The 15,566-nt window shown below is 53.5% G+C and overlaps 2 protein-coding genes across 6 annotated transcripts in view; one reads left to right on the top strand and one right to left on the bottom strand.

Annotated features, from left to right (window-relative positions):
- Positions 1–758: 758 nt before the first annotated feature.
- ATP5PO (ATP synthase peripheral stalk subunit OSCP) lies at positions 759–8,169 on the top strand. Its single transcript, XM_001513704.5, has 7 exons — positions 759–847; positions 3,998–4,048; positions 5,050–5,160; positions 5,838–5,967; positions 6,387–6,499; positions 7,654–7,740; positions 7,975–8,169. Exons 1-7 carry the CDS (start codon positions 818–820, stop codon positions 8,086–8,088), a joined length of 636 nt encoding a protein of 211 aa, XP_001513754.5. The 5' UTR covers positions 759–817; the 3' UTR covers positions 8,089–8,169.
- Positions 8,170–9,355: 1,186 nt separating this feature from the next.
- Positions 9,356–15,566, bottom strand: part of ITSN1 (intersectin 1) — a 133,549-nt gene continuing 127,338 nt past the window's right edge. For all 5 annotated transcript variants that reach the window (XM_029082331.2, XM_029082335.2, XM_029082336.2 and 2 more), the window contains one exon: positions 9,356–14,809. In XM_029082331.2, coding sequence (XP_028938164.1) covers positions 14,661–14,809 — 149 coding nt within the window. In that variant the 3' untranslated portion in view covers positions 9,356–14,660. The remainder of the gene's footprint in view (positions 14,810–15,566) is intronic.

Below are 15,566 nucleotides of genomic sequence, written 5' to 3'. Positions count from 1 at the left end.
GTGGGGGACAACCTGATGACCCTGTATACCCCAGCGCTTAGAACAGTGCTCTGCACATAGGAAGCGCTCAATAAATACTATTGATTGAATGAAAACCTGATCACCTTGTATCCCCCCAGCCCTTAGAACAGTGCTCTGCACATAGTAAGCACTTACAAATGCCACCATTAAAATGGGGATGAAGACTGTGAGCCTCGTGGGGGACAACCTGATGACCCTGCATCCCCCAGCGCTTAGAACAGTGCTGTGCACATAGTAAGCTCTCAATAAATACTAATGAATGAATGACAACCTGATCACCTTGTATCTCCCCCAGCGCTTAGAGCAGTGCTCTGCACATAGGAAGCGCTCAATAAATACTATTGAATGACTGAATGACAACCTGATCACCTTGTATCTCCCCCAGCGCTTAGAGCAGTGCTCTGCACATAGGAAGCGCTTAACAAATTCCAACATTATTATTACTAAGACAACTCGGCCCGAGGACGGGATCACGGTCGATCCGGGGGAGACCGATCTTGAGCGCTCAGTGGAGCGCTCTGCACGGAGCAGGCGTTCAATAAGGAGCACCTACGACCGGGACGCCCTCTCCCATAAAAACTACATTTCCCGTGGTGCACTCGTCCGACGGCGCATGCGCCCCGGCGCTCCGCGGCCGGCTGTGGAAGGGAACGGTCGTGCGCCTGCGCCCTGCCGCGCCGGCCGGCCTCGCGCATGCGCCTTGCCGTCGTCCCCCCCCCCCGGCGCCGGCCGGCCTGGCGCATGCGCCCTGCCGCCTCCGGCTTGGGGTTTGACCTCCAGGCGGGCCTGGGAGAAGATGGCGGCGGTGGCGGCCTCGATGCGGCAGGTAAGGGGACCCCGGCCGTCCTCCATCCGCGGGGGGAAGCCCTCCCTGTCGTGCAAGTGGACGATGGGGAAGGGCTCATCCCGATAGCGGAGGGATCGCCCTTCCTCCATCGCCCCCCATCCCAGGCGCGCCCCCGCCGGGCCAGGGAGCCAGCCGGTCCTTCCTGATAATGGGATTCATCATCATCAGGGGATCTGGGAAGCGCCTGCTCGGTGTCCAGCACTGTGCTGAGCGCTGGGGTGGACACCGAGGCCAAAGGGTTGTCCCTCCTGCTTATTAATTGCTTACTATGGGGTAAGCGCTGGGGTGGACAGCGAGGTTAAAGGGTTGTCCCTCCTGCTTAGTAAGGGCCTACTATGGGGTAAGCGCTGGGGTGGACACCGAGGTCAAAGGGTTGTCCCTCCTGCTTAGTAAGGGCCTACTATGGGGTAAGCGCTGGGGTGGACACCGAGGTCAAAGGGTTGTCCCTCCTGCTTATTAAGCGCCTACTATGGGGTAAGCGCTGGGGTGGACACCGAGGTCAAAGGGTTGTCCCTCCTGCTTATTAAGCGCCTACTATGGGGTAAGCGCTGGGGTGGACACCGAGGTCAAAGGGTTGTCCCTCCTGCTTATTAAGCGCCTACTATGGGGTAAGCGCTGGGGTGGACAGCGAGGTCAAAGGGTTGTCCCACCTGCTTATTAAGCGCCTACTATGGGGTAAGCGCTGGGGTGGACACCGAGGTCAAAGGGTTGTCCCACTTGCTTATTAAGCGCTTACTATAGGGTAAGCGCTGGGGTGGACAGCGAGGTCAAAGGGTTGTCCCACCTGCTTATTAAGCGCCTACTATGGGGCAAGCGCTGTTCTAAGCGCTGGGCTAGACACCGAGGTCATCAGGTTGTCCCACCAGTTTATTAAGCGCTTACTATGGGGCAAGCGCTGTTTTAAGCACGGGGGGGGATACAAGGTCATCAGGTTGTCCCCCCCCGTTTGTTAATAATAATAATATTGGTATTTGTTAAGCGCCTCCTGTGTGCCGAGCACTGTTCAAAGCGCCGGGGGAGAGACAAGGACAGGAGGTTGTCCCACTTGGGGCGCGGTCTTCATCCCCGTTTGACAGAGGAGGTAACAGAGGCACAGAGAAGGGAAGTGACTTGCCCAAGATGACACAGCTGACAAGGGGCGGAGCGGGGATTAGGACCTTTTCACTCCTAGGCCCGGGCTCGGTCCACTAGGCCAGGCTGCTTCCGGGCCTACCAAGTCACAAGACCCGGGTTCTCATGCCGGCTCTGTCAGTTGCCTGCCGGGTGACCTTGGGCAAGTCGTTTCACTTTAACGTGCCTCAGTTTCCTCAGCTGTAAATTGGGGTTTCAGTACCTATTGTCTCTCCTACCTAGACCGTGAGCCCGGGGAGGAAAAGGGACTGTGTCCGATCTAATGAACGTGCACCCACCCCAGGGTTTAGAATAGGGTTGGACACACAGTAAGTGCTGAACAAAATACCATAAAAAGCTTTCCTGGATTGAGCCCTGCAGAGTCCCGACCTTCCCCGGGCGTGGGTCCGGCCTTTGGGTCAGTGAGGACTTTGGTTTGGGCCCTGCCCGTGGCACTCGGGCGTCCCCTTCCCCCGGTCTGTACACACGGAGCCAGGCCTCCCCATTCAGAGCACCCAACTTTTCAGGCCAGGAGCGTCTTTGTCCCTTCCCCCTTAGGCTTCTACCGGAGAAGCGGGATGGCCTAGTGGATAGAGGTCATGGGTTCTAATCCCAGCTCCGCCCCTTGTCTGCTGTGTGACGCTGGGCAAGTCGCTAAACTTCGTTGGGCCTCAGGTCCCTCATCTGGAAAATGGAGATGGAGATTGTGAGCCCCACATGGAACAGGAATTGCGCCCAACCCGATTTGCTTGTATCCACCCCAGCGCTTAGGACGGTGTCTGGCACATAGCAAGCACTTAACAAAAATTATTATTATTACGGGTTACTCACCGCTTCTGCCCCCAAGAAGCCATCATTATCCTTGGGAGAGCCTACCAGCTCAGTTGACTCCCACACACCCTGTGTAGGGGCCTATAAAGAGTAAGTGCTTTTAAATATCATCATTTAATTGACAGGTCTCCTGGGCCCCTGTGTCTGCTCATACAAGGACCAGACCTTCTAAGCCAGCTTATTTGGCTAACGGGTCCCTTCTTTCCTCAAAATTTACATGGTAGAAATTACCAACTCAGACTTCAAACCTCACATAGACTGCCTCATGAGTATTTTGGAAAATGGGAAAAAACTACTCTTCCTCGCCCTCAGAACGAGGAAGACCCGACCCTTAGCATTCCTCGGCCAGCAGGAGCGGAAGACTGCCCCGATCCACCTTCCTCCTCTGCTGGGTCTCATATTCAGCTTGGTAGCAGGTTATCGTGAATCCTGTCACAGTGTGTGGCACAGTTAAAATTCTTTTAAATTCAAAATAATTCGAGCAAAAGCATGGGGCGTTGTCTTTTTCGTGTCCATTCTTTTTGGTCCCAGAGGATCATACCAGCAGTCTTATTCGGGACCATGATTAAAAGATCCTGAAGGGTCTCTCCTCCCTTTCTTTTACCTCTTCCTGCTGGCATTATCAGTGCAGGATATTGGAAGGAATAGAGCCTTGAAATTTTAAGTATCGGGTTTATTGTCATTAAGTGATTTGAGCTCCCTGTAGCCAGGGAGTGTGTCTGTCAAACCTGTTGGACTCTCCCAAGCACTTAGTACAGTGTTCTGCTGAGTAGTAAGTAATGCTAGGAATAGCAGGGAAAGTAATAGGTGCTCAGTCAATACCGTGGACTGATTGGCTCGGATCAGAGAACACTTCAATAACATGGGGTGACACATGGTGTGTTAATTTACGTCTCGGCCCCGCCACGTATATGCACTTACCATTTCTTCTGCCGTCGCATCGCGTTCCATTCAAAACATGTAATGAAAGCACGTGGTCCGGAATAAAAGGCGTGCTCTTGTTTTAGGCCAGCTCCATTTTTCAACATGGTGATCTTGCGGTATCAGGGTAGAAGGAAAAGGTATTTAAAAAATTAGAAACACCTTTTGTCTATTAGGTTTTGAAGAATTCCTCACCCCTGTGCCTTGGCTTTCATGCAGATCCTGAAACCGGTTACCTTAATCTCTTCACCTCCTTCTGTCTTAAAGGTGCGGCAGTTCAGCACATCTGTGGCCCGACCATTTGCCAAACTAGTCCGGGTAAGTCGATAGCCCCTGGCCCGTCGGAAATTACGTAGCCTGAGGGTACAGCGCTGGGGTATTGAGGCGTGCTGGTGGCCCCATCTGCAGTAGACTGACATTTAGGAAGTTGCAGAAGGAAGCAAGTAAACTGGATTGATAAAATGGAATATATTGGTGTTAAAACTCTCCAGTTTTTCAGGATTATATAATGCCGAGGAATTATACAGCACCTATTCTCTGAATCCAAGAGGTTTCATTGAACATTCCTTTTTTTTTTCGTTTTTACTCATATTCTTAATTGTGAAGTTAGATTTGGCCTCTGTGGGGTAACTTAGCATGTTTATCGCTGTACCCTCCACATGTGTTTTCTGGAAACTGCTTGCTGAAAAACTGTTGGGTCAAATTTTAATCACCTGTTTAACAATTCTGAGCAGGTGGAGTTATTTTTCAGTGTCCAGGGATCTGCAACCTATAGCTTGGAAATCATATCAGTCGCTTGTAATCAGAAGCAGCTCTTGAGCCAGAGGTGGGGGGGACAAGGCCTTTAAACCTGTTAAGCTCGCAAAAAAGCAAATTCTGCTCACTCATTTAAATGGCTTGACAGTTATCTGCCCACCAACTGCTCAGTTGCATCATTCTGCTCGATTCATGTCCCAGCTCGATTCATGTCCCAATAAGGTTTTTGACTCTTGCCAAAGGAGTAAGTAGCTTTTGGGAGCCCTACCAGGGTGAAGGAGCTGTGTTTCTGGGTTCAGCCTTGTCTTGTATCATTTCCCGGTCCTGCCACTTAGTGACCAGAAAAACAGTCCAGGGTGCCCTTTCAACTGAGTCCCCTACAAGTTCTGCAAGACTGGAAGTTTGCTGTGGTCAGGGAATGTCACTGTTTATTGCTGCATTTCCCAAACGCTTAGTACAGTGCTCTGCACACAGAAATCGCTCAATAAATACTAACGAATAAATGTAACTCTTCTCCTCCTTTGTTCCTTTCCCTCTCTTCCCTTTCGTATTCTTTATTCAAGCCTCCGATTCAGGTGTATGGTCTGGAAGGTCGCTACGCCACTGCTCTCTATTCCGCGGCAGCCAAGCAGAATAAACTGGAACAAGTAGAAAAGGAGCTCCTCAGAGTAGCCGTGAGTTAATCGACCTTACCTGTGGGGCGCTTACTGTGTGCAGAGCACTGTACTAATCACTCGGGAGAGAACAATCTAAACAGAGTGGGCAGACATCTTCCTGGCCCACAGTAAGAGTTTTCTCTAGAGATTCTTCTACTCAAACTCCCTTTATCACTTTACCCTTGGATGAGGAAGAGGCAAAAACAACTAGGGGAAGGGAGGAACCAAGTGATGCTTTTAAATTGCATCCTTTTCTTTTGGTCGGGACAACAGCCTTCAGAATTGTATTTTGTTGGTACGTACACGGACGGTGGTCACACCGTGTTGTAGAGTGGACCTGCTCTTCAAGCAGCTGGAGTTTTCCCGGAGCAGACTCAGCCGTGGGGCCCTTGTCTCTTCCAGTTCTGTAATCGGAGCATTAAGCATTCACCGTAAAGCTTAGCGCGCTGCAGATTCAGAACAAAAGTGGGTTTGTTTTTACCCGAACCCCATTTCCACCACATCTTCGTGTCTGGAGTTCTTTGGTAAATTATTACACTCCTCATATTTGTGGAGAAACTTCTTCTGAGTTCTGACCCCATTGGAGCTGTTAGGCTTTAATTTTTGGAAGCTTGGGTTTTTGTAAGGGTCGCCGCTGGTGAGATCGATGTCTGCTCGATGGCGTCCAAGTATTGCTCTCTCTGTTTTGTTTTCAGCAACTTCTGAAGGAACCCAAAATGGCTGCTTCTATTCTCAACCCCCATGTCAAGCGTGCCGTGAAGATGAAAAACCTGAATGACATTACTGCAAAAGAGAAGTTTTCCCCCATCACCACCAACTTTATCAGTAAATATTCATCCATAAAGCGTCTCTCACCGTGAGACTAGCTCTGGGAAATGATGGTTTAGTGTGTGTTTTAGCCTAAACTTTGAATTTGAAGTGTCCCCACCCCTTATTAAATATAAAAGTTCCAGGGGTTACGATATTAGGCTGGGAGGTAGCTCACTAGCCCCTAAAATGCCCAAGCTTGCCTGTTAACATCATACGTGTAGGGTTGCTGAATGATGAGTCCTGATATGTTAAAAGATCTGGGTTTTTTTTTTCCCAGTGGTTTGCGTTAAGCTCTCACTGTGTGCCAGGCCCCGTAGTAAGTGCTGGGGAGGGTCCAGGCTGACCAGTTCTGGTGCCATTGTCCGCACGTGCCCACACTTCTTCCCCAAACCCGCGTGGGTGAGGAAATGACTTTCCCTAACTCATCCTCTCAGGTCTGCTGGCTGAAAATGGCCGCTTGAACAACACCCCTGGTGTCATTTCCGCCTTCGCCACCATGATGAGCGTGCACCGGGGAGAGGTCCAGTGCTCCGTGACCACGGCTTCTGTAAGTTGTGGGAGGCGGCGGGTCAGTGATACTTAGACTCGGGTCGGTCCTGCTTTTGGACACTTGCGGGGGGGGAGGTCTTTCAGCCCGTTATGGGGAGGGAAAGCAGTAGTATTTATCAAATGCCTGCTGGGTGAAGAGCACTGGGCTAGGCGCTTGGGAAGAGTACAGTAAAATTAGAGACAGTCTCTCTCTCCTGGAGGAGCGTAGAGAGAGAAGGAAGTAGAAGAAACAGGTGCGGGTCAGAGTTAGGTATTCCGTTCAATCTCTGCCCTAATCTGTCTCCGTGAATTGATCGTCTGCAGAGGGCATTTATACTCAACCTACGTTGATCAGTCTTTTTTGTATTCACGATTTTTTCCTATGAAGGATGCTATGCTATGCAAACTTAAGAACTATCAGCCTTCTCTCCTCTGTGCACGGACAGAACACGAAGGCCACAGAGTTGTTTGACGTTGGGTTTTTTTCCACCACTGCCCCTGGTTCTTAAAGGTCAAACGGGCGTGCCTCCCCAATCAGCTCCAGCCATGTGACCTAGTGAAAAGAGCCGGGACTTTAGAGTACCTGGGTTCTACTCCCGGCTCTGCCCCTTGTCTGCCGGGTGACCTTGGGCAAATCACTTCTCTGCGCCCGTTCCCTCATCTGCAGGACGGGGATCCGATATCCGTCCTCCCTCCTCCGACTGTGAGCCCCCAGTTGGACCTGATAAGCTTTTATCTACCCCACTGCTTAGAAGAGCGCTTGGCAACTAACAGTTAAAAATACCATTATTATCGCTCACCCTGTAGGAAGGGTCTCGTGTTCCGGCCCAGGTAGAAAGTCCAAGGGCCTGGATGTAAAGGAGGCTGCCAAAAAAAAGGTTGGCCTAGTCTTCCATCTGCCGTAATGCCGGGCGATTAGCACCCACAGGTGCCCTTGGCAGGGAAAAGACCCTGCTCCCATTCCGGGAGCTTGGGAGGACTAATGTGGGCGACATCTGCCCTTCCGAGTGCGGTGGCTTTGGCTGCCCATAGTCCCGGCTTTCCACCATGTCCCCTTTTGCCACCTCTAAGGTCCTGGAGCCAACCTAGGAACTTGAGTCGTGGATAGGGATGGTTTTGGAGCAGTGGGTTTGTAGAGAGCAGAGCAAATGGGACCCACCTGTTTGCTTGCAGGCCCTAGACAGTGCCACGCTGACAGAGCTCAAGACTGTCCTCAACAGCTTCCTGACTAAAGGCCAAGTCTTGAAACTGGAGGTTAAGGTACCTACAAGTCAGGGAGCCTGGAATGGGGGGGGGGGGGGGATTCTGCTATTGTGAGGAAACGGGGCGGGGGGGTATCCAAATCCCTGGCCTCGAGAAAGCTGGGGGGGGCGGGGGCGGGGCCGAGGCCTGAATGATTTCTCTCAGATAGATGGCCGGCATCGGTTTGCGGTGTTCAGTGGATCTTTCTGGTTGGGGTTCCTACCTTCCCGTTACTCTCCTTTTTCTTCTCAGACGGACCCGTCAATCATGGGAGGGATGATTGTCCGCATTGGGGAGAAATTTGTCGATATGTCTGCAAGAACCAAGATTCAGAAGCTGAGCAGAGTGATGAAAGAGGCTATCTGAAAGGAGTGTTCTTCCCCATCACCCTTCGGTGCTGGCCGCCCGCTAAAACTTGGGGCACCAATAAACTATTTCTTGAATCTAGCCTGCGTGGGTATTTACGTGACCGTTTTCCTCTTCCTCGTCAACACCAGTGGTATTTGAGCGCTTATTGTTTGCAGAACACTGTCCTAAGCACATGGAAGAGTAGAGTAAAAAAAAATGGGTGGACACGTTTCCTGCCCAAAAAGGGGATAAACCGTTCTTGGGGGTGAATGAAGCTCTTCCGGGTTTGGGGTCTTGCCCCTTCTTTAGAGGGGAGCCCAAAGAAGCGTGGTCGTTGGGGATTTTTCTATGGACTCCGACCGCGCAGGAGCAGTTCTTGCACGAGGGCGAACCGTTAATCCAGAGTGGGGGGTGCGAGTTGTCTCTCGATTGTCTCTCGCCTTTTCAACTCACTCCTAAAGCAGCCAGGGGTTCCACCGACCCAGCAGGGGATTGGGGAAGTTGATTCCCTGGATTTGGGCATCGAGATGAGGGCCGCCCGAGCAAAGGAGGAGAGAACCCGTCGGCGTCCCGATTTTCTGCTAAGGCAATTGGTGAAAAAGGAGTATGTGGCATTCGCCGTCTCGGTAGGCAGTGTAAGGGTGTCGATCCTTCTCAGAATTTCTGTAAAGACGAGTGTGACGTATTTCAAGTCAAAGTGCTCCACAAATTAATTGAGCCCCTCCCCGGGTGTTAGCTTGGTAGTAATAATGTTGGTATTTGTTAAGCGCTTACTATGTGCCGAGCACTGTTCTAAGCGCTGGGGTAAACACAGGGGAATCAGGTTGTCCCACGTGGGGCTCACAGTCTTAATCCCCATTTTACAGATGAGGGAACTGAGGCCCAGAGAAGTGAAGTGACTCGCCCACAGTCACACAGCTGCCAAGTGGCAGAGCTGGGATTCGAACTCATGAGCCCTGACTCCAAAGCCCGTGCTCTTTCCACTGCGCCACGCTGCTTCTCGCCTAGCCCGACAAATGTGAAAACAACCGGCTGCTCAGACCACGGTCTCTATTAGACAAGAGGGAACTTCCTTTGGGCTGGAAGCACAGTGAATAAAGCCTCTTCCTGAAAACCCAGCCCCAGGTGTGTATGTGGAACTGCCCAGTTCCCAGAAGAGATCTTTCAGGGCATCTCAGTTCTGGGAGCTCAGCACACCCGCCCTGTCAGTTGCCCAAACGTGTTTAAGGACGCCTCTTTCGGTCTGGCGGTGAGGTGCTTGAAGAATGCAAAAGACATTTCAGGATCTTAGAAAAAAAAAGAGGAGGGAGTTTATTTTTACATCATCGGCCCGTACAATTCCGACCTCACCTGGGTGAAATGCACAGGAATTGATTCTGCTGGCATTGGTGTTTCTTTCCTGAGGCAGAGGCCGTGGGCTCTGCCCCTCCTCCCGATTCGGTACCTGACACCCTGGGGACTTACGCCAGCAGAAGGCGCAGGTTCAAACATTCCAGCCCCCGGAAAGAGGTTGTCCAAATTCAAGACCTTCAGGCAGAATGGTATCTACGGGTTCTTTTTCTTTAATCCCAAAACCAGATAGGTTAAAAATCAACATGCCTTGCCTGCGAAAAGCCCCAGGACCCACCACAACCCAACCAGAAAAATCGCATTTCAGTTACTTTTGGGAAAGAAGAAAACTAATTTTATTGTCCCAGCTTCATCAGCTCCCTGACAGATACATAAAACACCAGTTTGTAATTGTTTTCCTAGTCATTTTTAGGATCTCATGAACACTACGTACAGAACGGCGCTCCCCTTTTAAAGGGAAACAATACGATACCATTATTTGGCAACAGAAAACGTACTAGCAATTAACAGCACTACCAGGTGGGATTTTCCCAACTATTAACACTGAAAAAAAAAAAAATTCACTCCGTAGAGCCATTTGGGCATACCAACAGTAAGTAAAAATGACTCGTTTCTGATCTCATTAAAGGTTTAAAAAAATTCTAAATGCCCTTCATGAGCCGAAGTTTTGAATGGAGGATTGTGCCAGGGCTATCTGTTCGGACCCACGGTGGGGACAAGCACGGTCTCCGAACAGAACCGGCCCGCGAGGCCGGTGCCGAGGGCGACGTGCGGTGTAAGGCCCCCGAGGTCAGGCTTGCCCGTCTCCCCTCTCTCTGCTTGAACGGGATCTAGATTATCAGCTCTTCGGGGGCGGCGGATTGTCATTAGTTAATTTTTGTACTTCCCCGACGTCTAATACAGCGCACCTCCCCAAGTGGATGCTCAAACGCTGCTGCTATCGCTTCTGCTAGACCGCAGCCTCACCGCCCCCCTCCCCGGGCCCTTGAGAAGAAGCTGGGTTCTAGGTAGCTCCTGACCTCAGCCAGGCCCCCACCAGACGGGACAAAAGGCCAGAGAATCCGCATATTTCCAGCACCTTCCGGTGGCCAGTTGAACTGCGTCGCTGCTTCTCTAATGATCTAGATGTGGGTGTGAGTAGGGGCCTCACTGGGAGTGCAGTTAACACTGGCCAAATGGGCTACCGTTCCCGACAGAGGGCAAAACGCGTGGCTTCCCCTCACCGGCCACCGGACGCATGATCTACTGCCTCCTGGGTGGTTTAACCCCGCACCCCCCTTTCCCAGACCAACATCCCGCCTGTTTCCTTTGTCGGGAAAACTAAAGGGACGCTGGACCTCTCCAAACTGCTGGCCTGTCCAAGCCCGAGCGCTGACTCTGGAACTTCCCTGTATCAAATCGAAGATTTCGGGAATTGGGCCGGATCCTCAGCGTTTCTGTTCATTTCCTGTCAGATTGGGGTGGGGGATTTTTGGCTAAAGTTTTATGCACTTAAAATCCTAAAAATAGTCTCATATATAATATATACAGAAAAATAATCTCTCAAGGACGATTCACAGTTTAAAATACTTAAAAGAACAAGTAAAATAGTATATGCCTACGGTACTCTGTTCCGTTAGATTTATGCGATATTTGACAACGTTGCCTCTATATACGGTATATACACATTTAGTCAGACACACACCCATATACATACAGGTGAAATTTTTATGATGCATCTAAAGCGTGAACCTTTTCATCAAGTGGACCGGAGCTCTGGGCTCCCACCGAGACATTCAGTGGGAGGCAGGGGTGAGCAGAAGACAATTTCACTGGAGCGGAACTGCACCCTAACGACGTGTCTCCACACGGACGAGTCGCCTCTCCACCTGTGAACGTACCAGCCTCGCCGCCCTCTGGTACGTGGGGCCCGGGAGCAGATCACGTAAAACCAGAAAGTCGCGGTCCAAGAATCTCCCAAGAGGTGTCTAAAAAGCTTCTCCCAATCCCTGATCTCCTTTAAACAATGATTTCCCAGATGCTTCACTCCAGGCCCCGTGGCCAGCCTGCGCCTGGGGATAGCCAACAAAGATAAAATCTGGGATTCAGAGCAACTCCAACACGAGTTCCCTTATAAAAACACAGAAGGGTGAAATGATTAAGGAAGGCCAGTGAACACTGGTTGGAATCTGCCTGAATAACGACGGTAATTTTCTAGGAATGTCTTTAAAAAGGGCTACTGTTTTTTTTTAAATTCATTCTCTTTCCGGCAAATTCGGGTGCAGAGGTAACGACGTCCCAGCCCACGGATTCCTAGGAAGACGGACGCAGGCGATCCCCTCTGGACGTCGTGGTCGGCGCTCCGCTTTCTAAGAGCGGATGCGACGCTCAAGGGTCCGTGGCCGGACAGGCCCAGGGAGCAGGGTGGTCCGACCAGGCCACGGACGTTTACCCGGCAGCAAAAGGCCCTTTCCAATCTGAAAGACTAAAGTGCTATAAACCTGGCGCTGGCCACCGCCATCCCGTGATTTTTCCCTCCCCCTGGGCCACCAGCTGGCTTAGATGGGTCAGGGAGGTCCACTGGGGGAGGTGAGGGCTCAGAACACCTGCCTGAGAAGTCGGGCAGGGGGCTGGTCCAGATGACCCCCCGAAGCCCCTACGGCTCTACGACGACCCGACTTCGGTACCGTCCTCCTGCCTTTCCCCCCGGCTCCGGGAGGCAGCCGGCCCCTTCCTGTGCCGAGCCCACCCATCGGCCACCTCGGGGCTGACAAATGACCGACGACCTCTCTCCCTCCCCCGGCACATCTTCCGGAGTTTAAAAATAGCACGGAGCCAGAACGGGGTGCCAGAGATGAGGAGCTCTAGAAGGGTCATCCGGGTCAGCGGGCGGCCTCCGAACGGGAGAACCACTCGATCCAGCCGGGGCAGACGGACGCCCGTTCTCTGGCTGAAGATCTCCAAGGGGTCACAACTCCCTCAGGGGCCTGTTCCAGCCTAGACTCTTCCTTACGTCTGACACAACGCTGCCTTGAGTAATGCCTCCTCTAGCCTTCCTGCCTCCTATCCACCTCCTTCCCCACTATATCATCCTTCCTCCGCTTGCTTGGTAACGAGCTTCTCCTGTCCTCCAAGAGATGAGCGTTGGAGAGGCGCGTTTTCGGAGGGCCTACAGAGGGCATCGCCCTCCAAGACATCTCCCACGGTGGCAGAGGCCAGCTTCCACGCCTCTAGGCATAGATAGGGGCCTTCTGGTCCCCAAACTATTGACAGTTCCTTCGAGGGACCTCGACAGACCGCACTTGGAAGGTCAAGACCCCACCGACACCAGCGCCCTGGGGGAGAGCCTCTGCCGTCAGGCACGGGAAGAGCCGCCCCCCCACCCGGCACCTTCAGACTCGATGCTGCTCAAGCCCCGCGCAACCTCGTAAGACTCCCCCGCCGGACACTGCCGAGGCCCACCGGACGCTAACGGGGGAGGCTGAGGTGCTTCCCCAACTCTGCGAATCTGCTGACTGCAATCTGCCCAGAAAGCTTTCGCTGCCAACGTCACTCCTTCTACGGGATAGGGCGACTCCAAGCCCCCTCGGCAGCACCGAGAAACCAGGCCCGAGAGCCGGACCTGCAAATAGCTAGCACCCCGGGATCGCTACTGACGCTGAACTGGCCCGACACACGTGCTAACTCTCCGTGTCCAACGATCACCCGTGAATCGTTTCCCCGGCCCGTAGGGCAGGGCTCTGCACCCGGTAAGCGCCTAATCAATACTGTCATCGCTACGTTACGCATTTCCCCGAACTGCAGACCGGAGCCCAGGCTTTGCTAGAGAACTACGAAATCAGGAGGTGGAGAGGTCTACCTGTAGGTTTAATCCGAAACACTGAACAACATAGAACGGAAACTTAAAAGACCCTGAACTGCGTTTCAGCCGGGAGGGGGTCTGGACGTAGTCCCTCAGCCCGCTCGCTTGCGAGTTCCTAAACTGAGGGACGCGTCTCTCCTTGGTTCAAAAAAATACTTAGGTCTGGTTACCTTTGATACAAAATGCTACCCTATCTTCAATAAATAAATAATAAAGTGTTCCTTAAAAGTATGAAATGTAAACTCGGTTCTTCCTCCACCGTACGTTCCGCTTGAACATTTCAGTGCTCCGCTGGGGAAACCACGAACGGCCCTGACTCCGGTGCCCCCGATGGGACACGCGACACCGCAGCCTGTGTCTGCAATGCCCGGAGGCTTCCCCGCTGGGACCCCCCGCGGGAACCCCCTCCGCGGGGGAGGGGACGTGACGTCAGGACCGGGACAAGAACATGCAAGAGACGTTTTGCGGCCCGCGGAGGGGGTCTGCGCGCACACTACCATGCTAACGACAAAAACGAAACATTCCGACTTCTCCCGCGAGCAGCCCGCAGCCGCGTCCCCATTGCGGCCGGATGGAGCCGGACTCTACGTACCGGCCTGCTCGGGCGCCTCCTCGCTCCAGTCAGCGTCCTCGGGGGGGAGTGGACCGGGGGCTGGGGAGGGATGGGGGACCGTTTGGAGCCGGTGGGGATGGGGAGTGTGGACCCGGAGGAGGCGACGCCCGAGGAGATTCCGGGCCCGCGGCCCAAAGTCTGAGGGTCGGGTTTACACCCTCCCGCCCTGGGTTGCCAACAGCTTTCCCTCTTGTCCCAAGGGCAGACCGGGGAGTCGACTACAGGAAACCCCTAAATCTCCACCCAGGGGGTCTCGGCCCTCCGCAAGACCCGCTGGCCCTCAGGCTCCGAAGCTCCGGCGAGCACTTCCTGGGGAGGAGGGAACGCCAGCCTCCGGGAACCATCCGTTCGAGTGATTTTCTCTGTCACTCTAAGGGCCAAGAGTTGCGGGTCACAGATCCTATCTGGGGTGAGAGGCGGGGAGTGGGAAAGGACCGGGTGGGGTCGGGAAGGGTGACAGCCTTTAAAAGAACAAACCCAACACCTGTGCAAGGCCTCAGTGACTGACGGGCCCCGCCCCCGGGCAGGAGCCCAGCAGGAATAGCTTGGTCACTGACCACCCCCTCAGTCAGCTTTGCACCATCGGGATGGGTTTGAGGGAAAAACTTGACAAAGAGCAGAGTCGGGTCCACTCGGAGCAGGCGCGGACCTCTCCCCTCGGCCCCACCGCGGCCACGGCCCCACCCAAACGGAACGGCGGCTTCCCGGAGGCTCGGGCCGACCCCGCCGGGGCCAGGTCTGGCCACGGAGCCGGGGGCGGGGCGGGGGGGGGGGCGGCCGCTCCCCTCACGGTTCATCGAAGAGCTGCAGGTCCAGGCGGACCACTATCTCTCCGGTCGGGACTTCGTGCAGGAGGAGACACTTGGTGACGGGGCCCTTGGAGCCCTGGTCCTTCTTGATGTCGGCCACACGGATCTCCGTCCGACCCAGAAAGTCTGAAACACCAGAGAGCAGGCCGGCTGCGGGTGAGGCCCTCCCTGACCCCTCACACCCAGACCTCTCCCCGGTCCCTGGCCGGCTGAGAGCCCCGGGAGCGTCAGCGCCTCCGCCCAATCTATCTAACCCTCCGGTATCCACCCAGTACTCAGCCCCTAGAGAGTGCTCAGTAAATACCATCACGACCCCACTCCTCCTCTTTTTCCATCCAAGGCCGGGACAGAACACTGGATCATCTCCTCTCCCGAGGAGATGGGTCCAGCGAAAGGGGACTGGGTAGAAGGTGCACCTCGACCAGTCAATGCATTTTAATCACTGGCATATCCTTATATGCCCTCTAGATTCCCCTATCTTTAATGCATTTTAATGTCTGCTTGTTGATTGACTGGGCCAGAAACACCACCCCCCCGTACGGTCAACTGCGATCGTCCTACCCCCTGTTCTCGCACCCTACCGTTGGTTCAGATAGCCGGTACTCAGACGATTAGCGGCGTACACACGATAACCGGCCTTAAAATGGGTGAAGGGGCGAGGGAGGCCGTGCAGGTCTCCCTCTTTCTCTGTGCCCCTCTGGGAAACGGGCCAGGAGAGGCTCACATCCCAAGCACCCGGTGTAGTGCCTGGGATGCTCCTGCTCCTTTCAATCACTGCCAGCACAGTGGGAGAGTGAGCGAGAGAGGGAGACAGTGTGCGTGTGTATATAAGAGAAAATGTGTGTGTGTGTGTGTAAGAGCGAGGGAGTGTGTGTGGGGAGGT

Source organism: Ornithorhynchus anatinus, chromosome 17 (genome assembly GCF_004115215.2).
Source record: "Ornithorhynchus anatinus isolate Pmale09 chromosome 17, mOrnAna1.pri.v4, whole genome shotgun sequence".
NCBI classification, from domain to species: domain Eukaryota; kingdom Metazoa; phylum Chordata; class Mammalia; order Monotremata; family Ornithorhynchidae; genus Ornithorhynchus; species Ornithorhynchus anatinus.
This window is presented reverse-complemented; position numbering and strand designations above follow the sequence as displayed.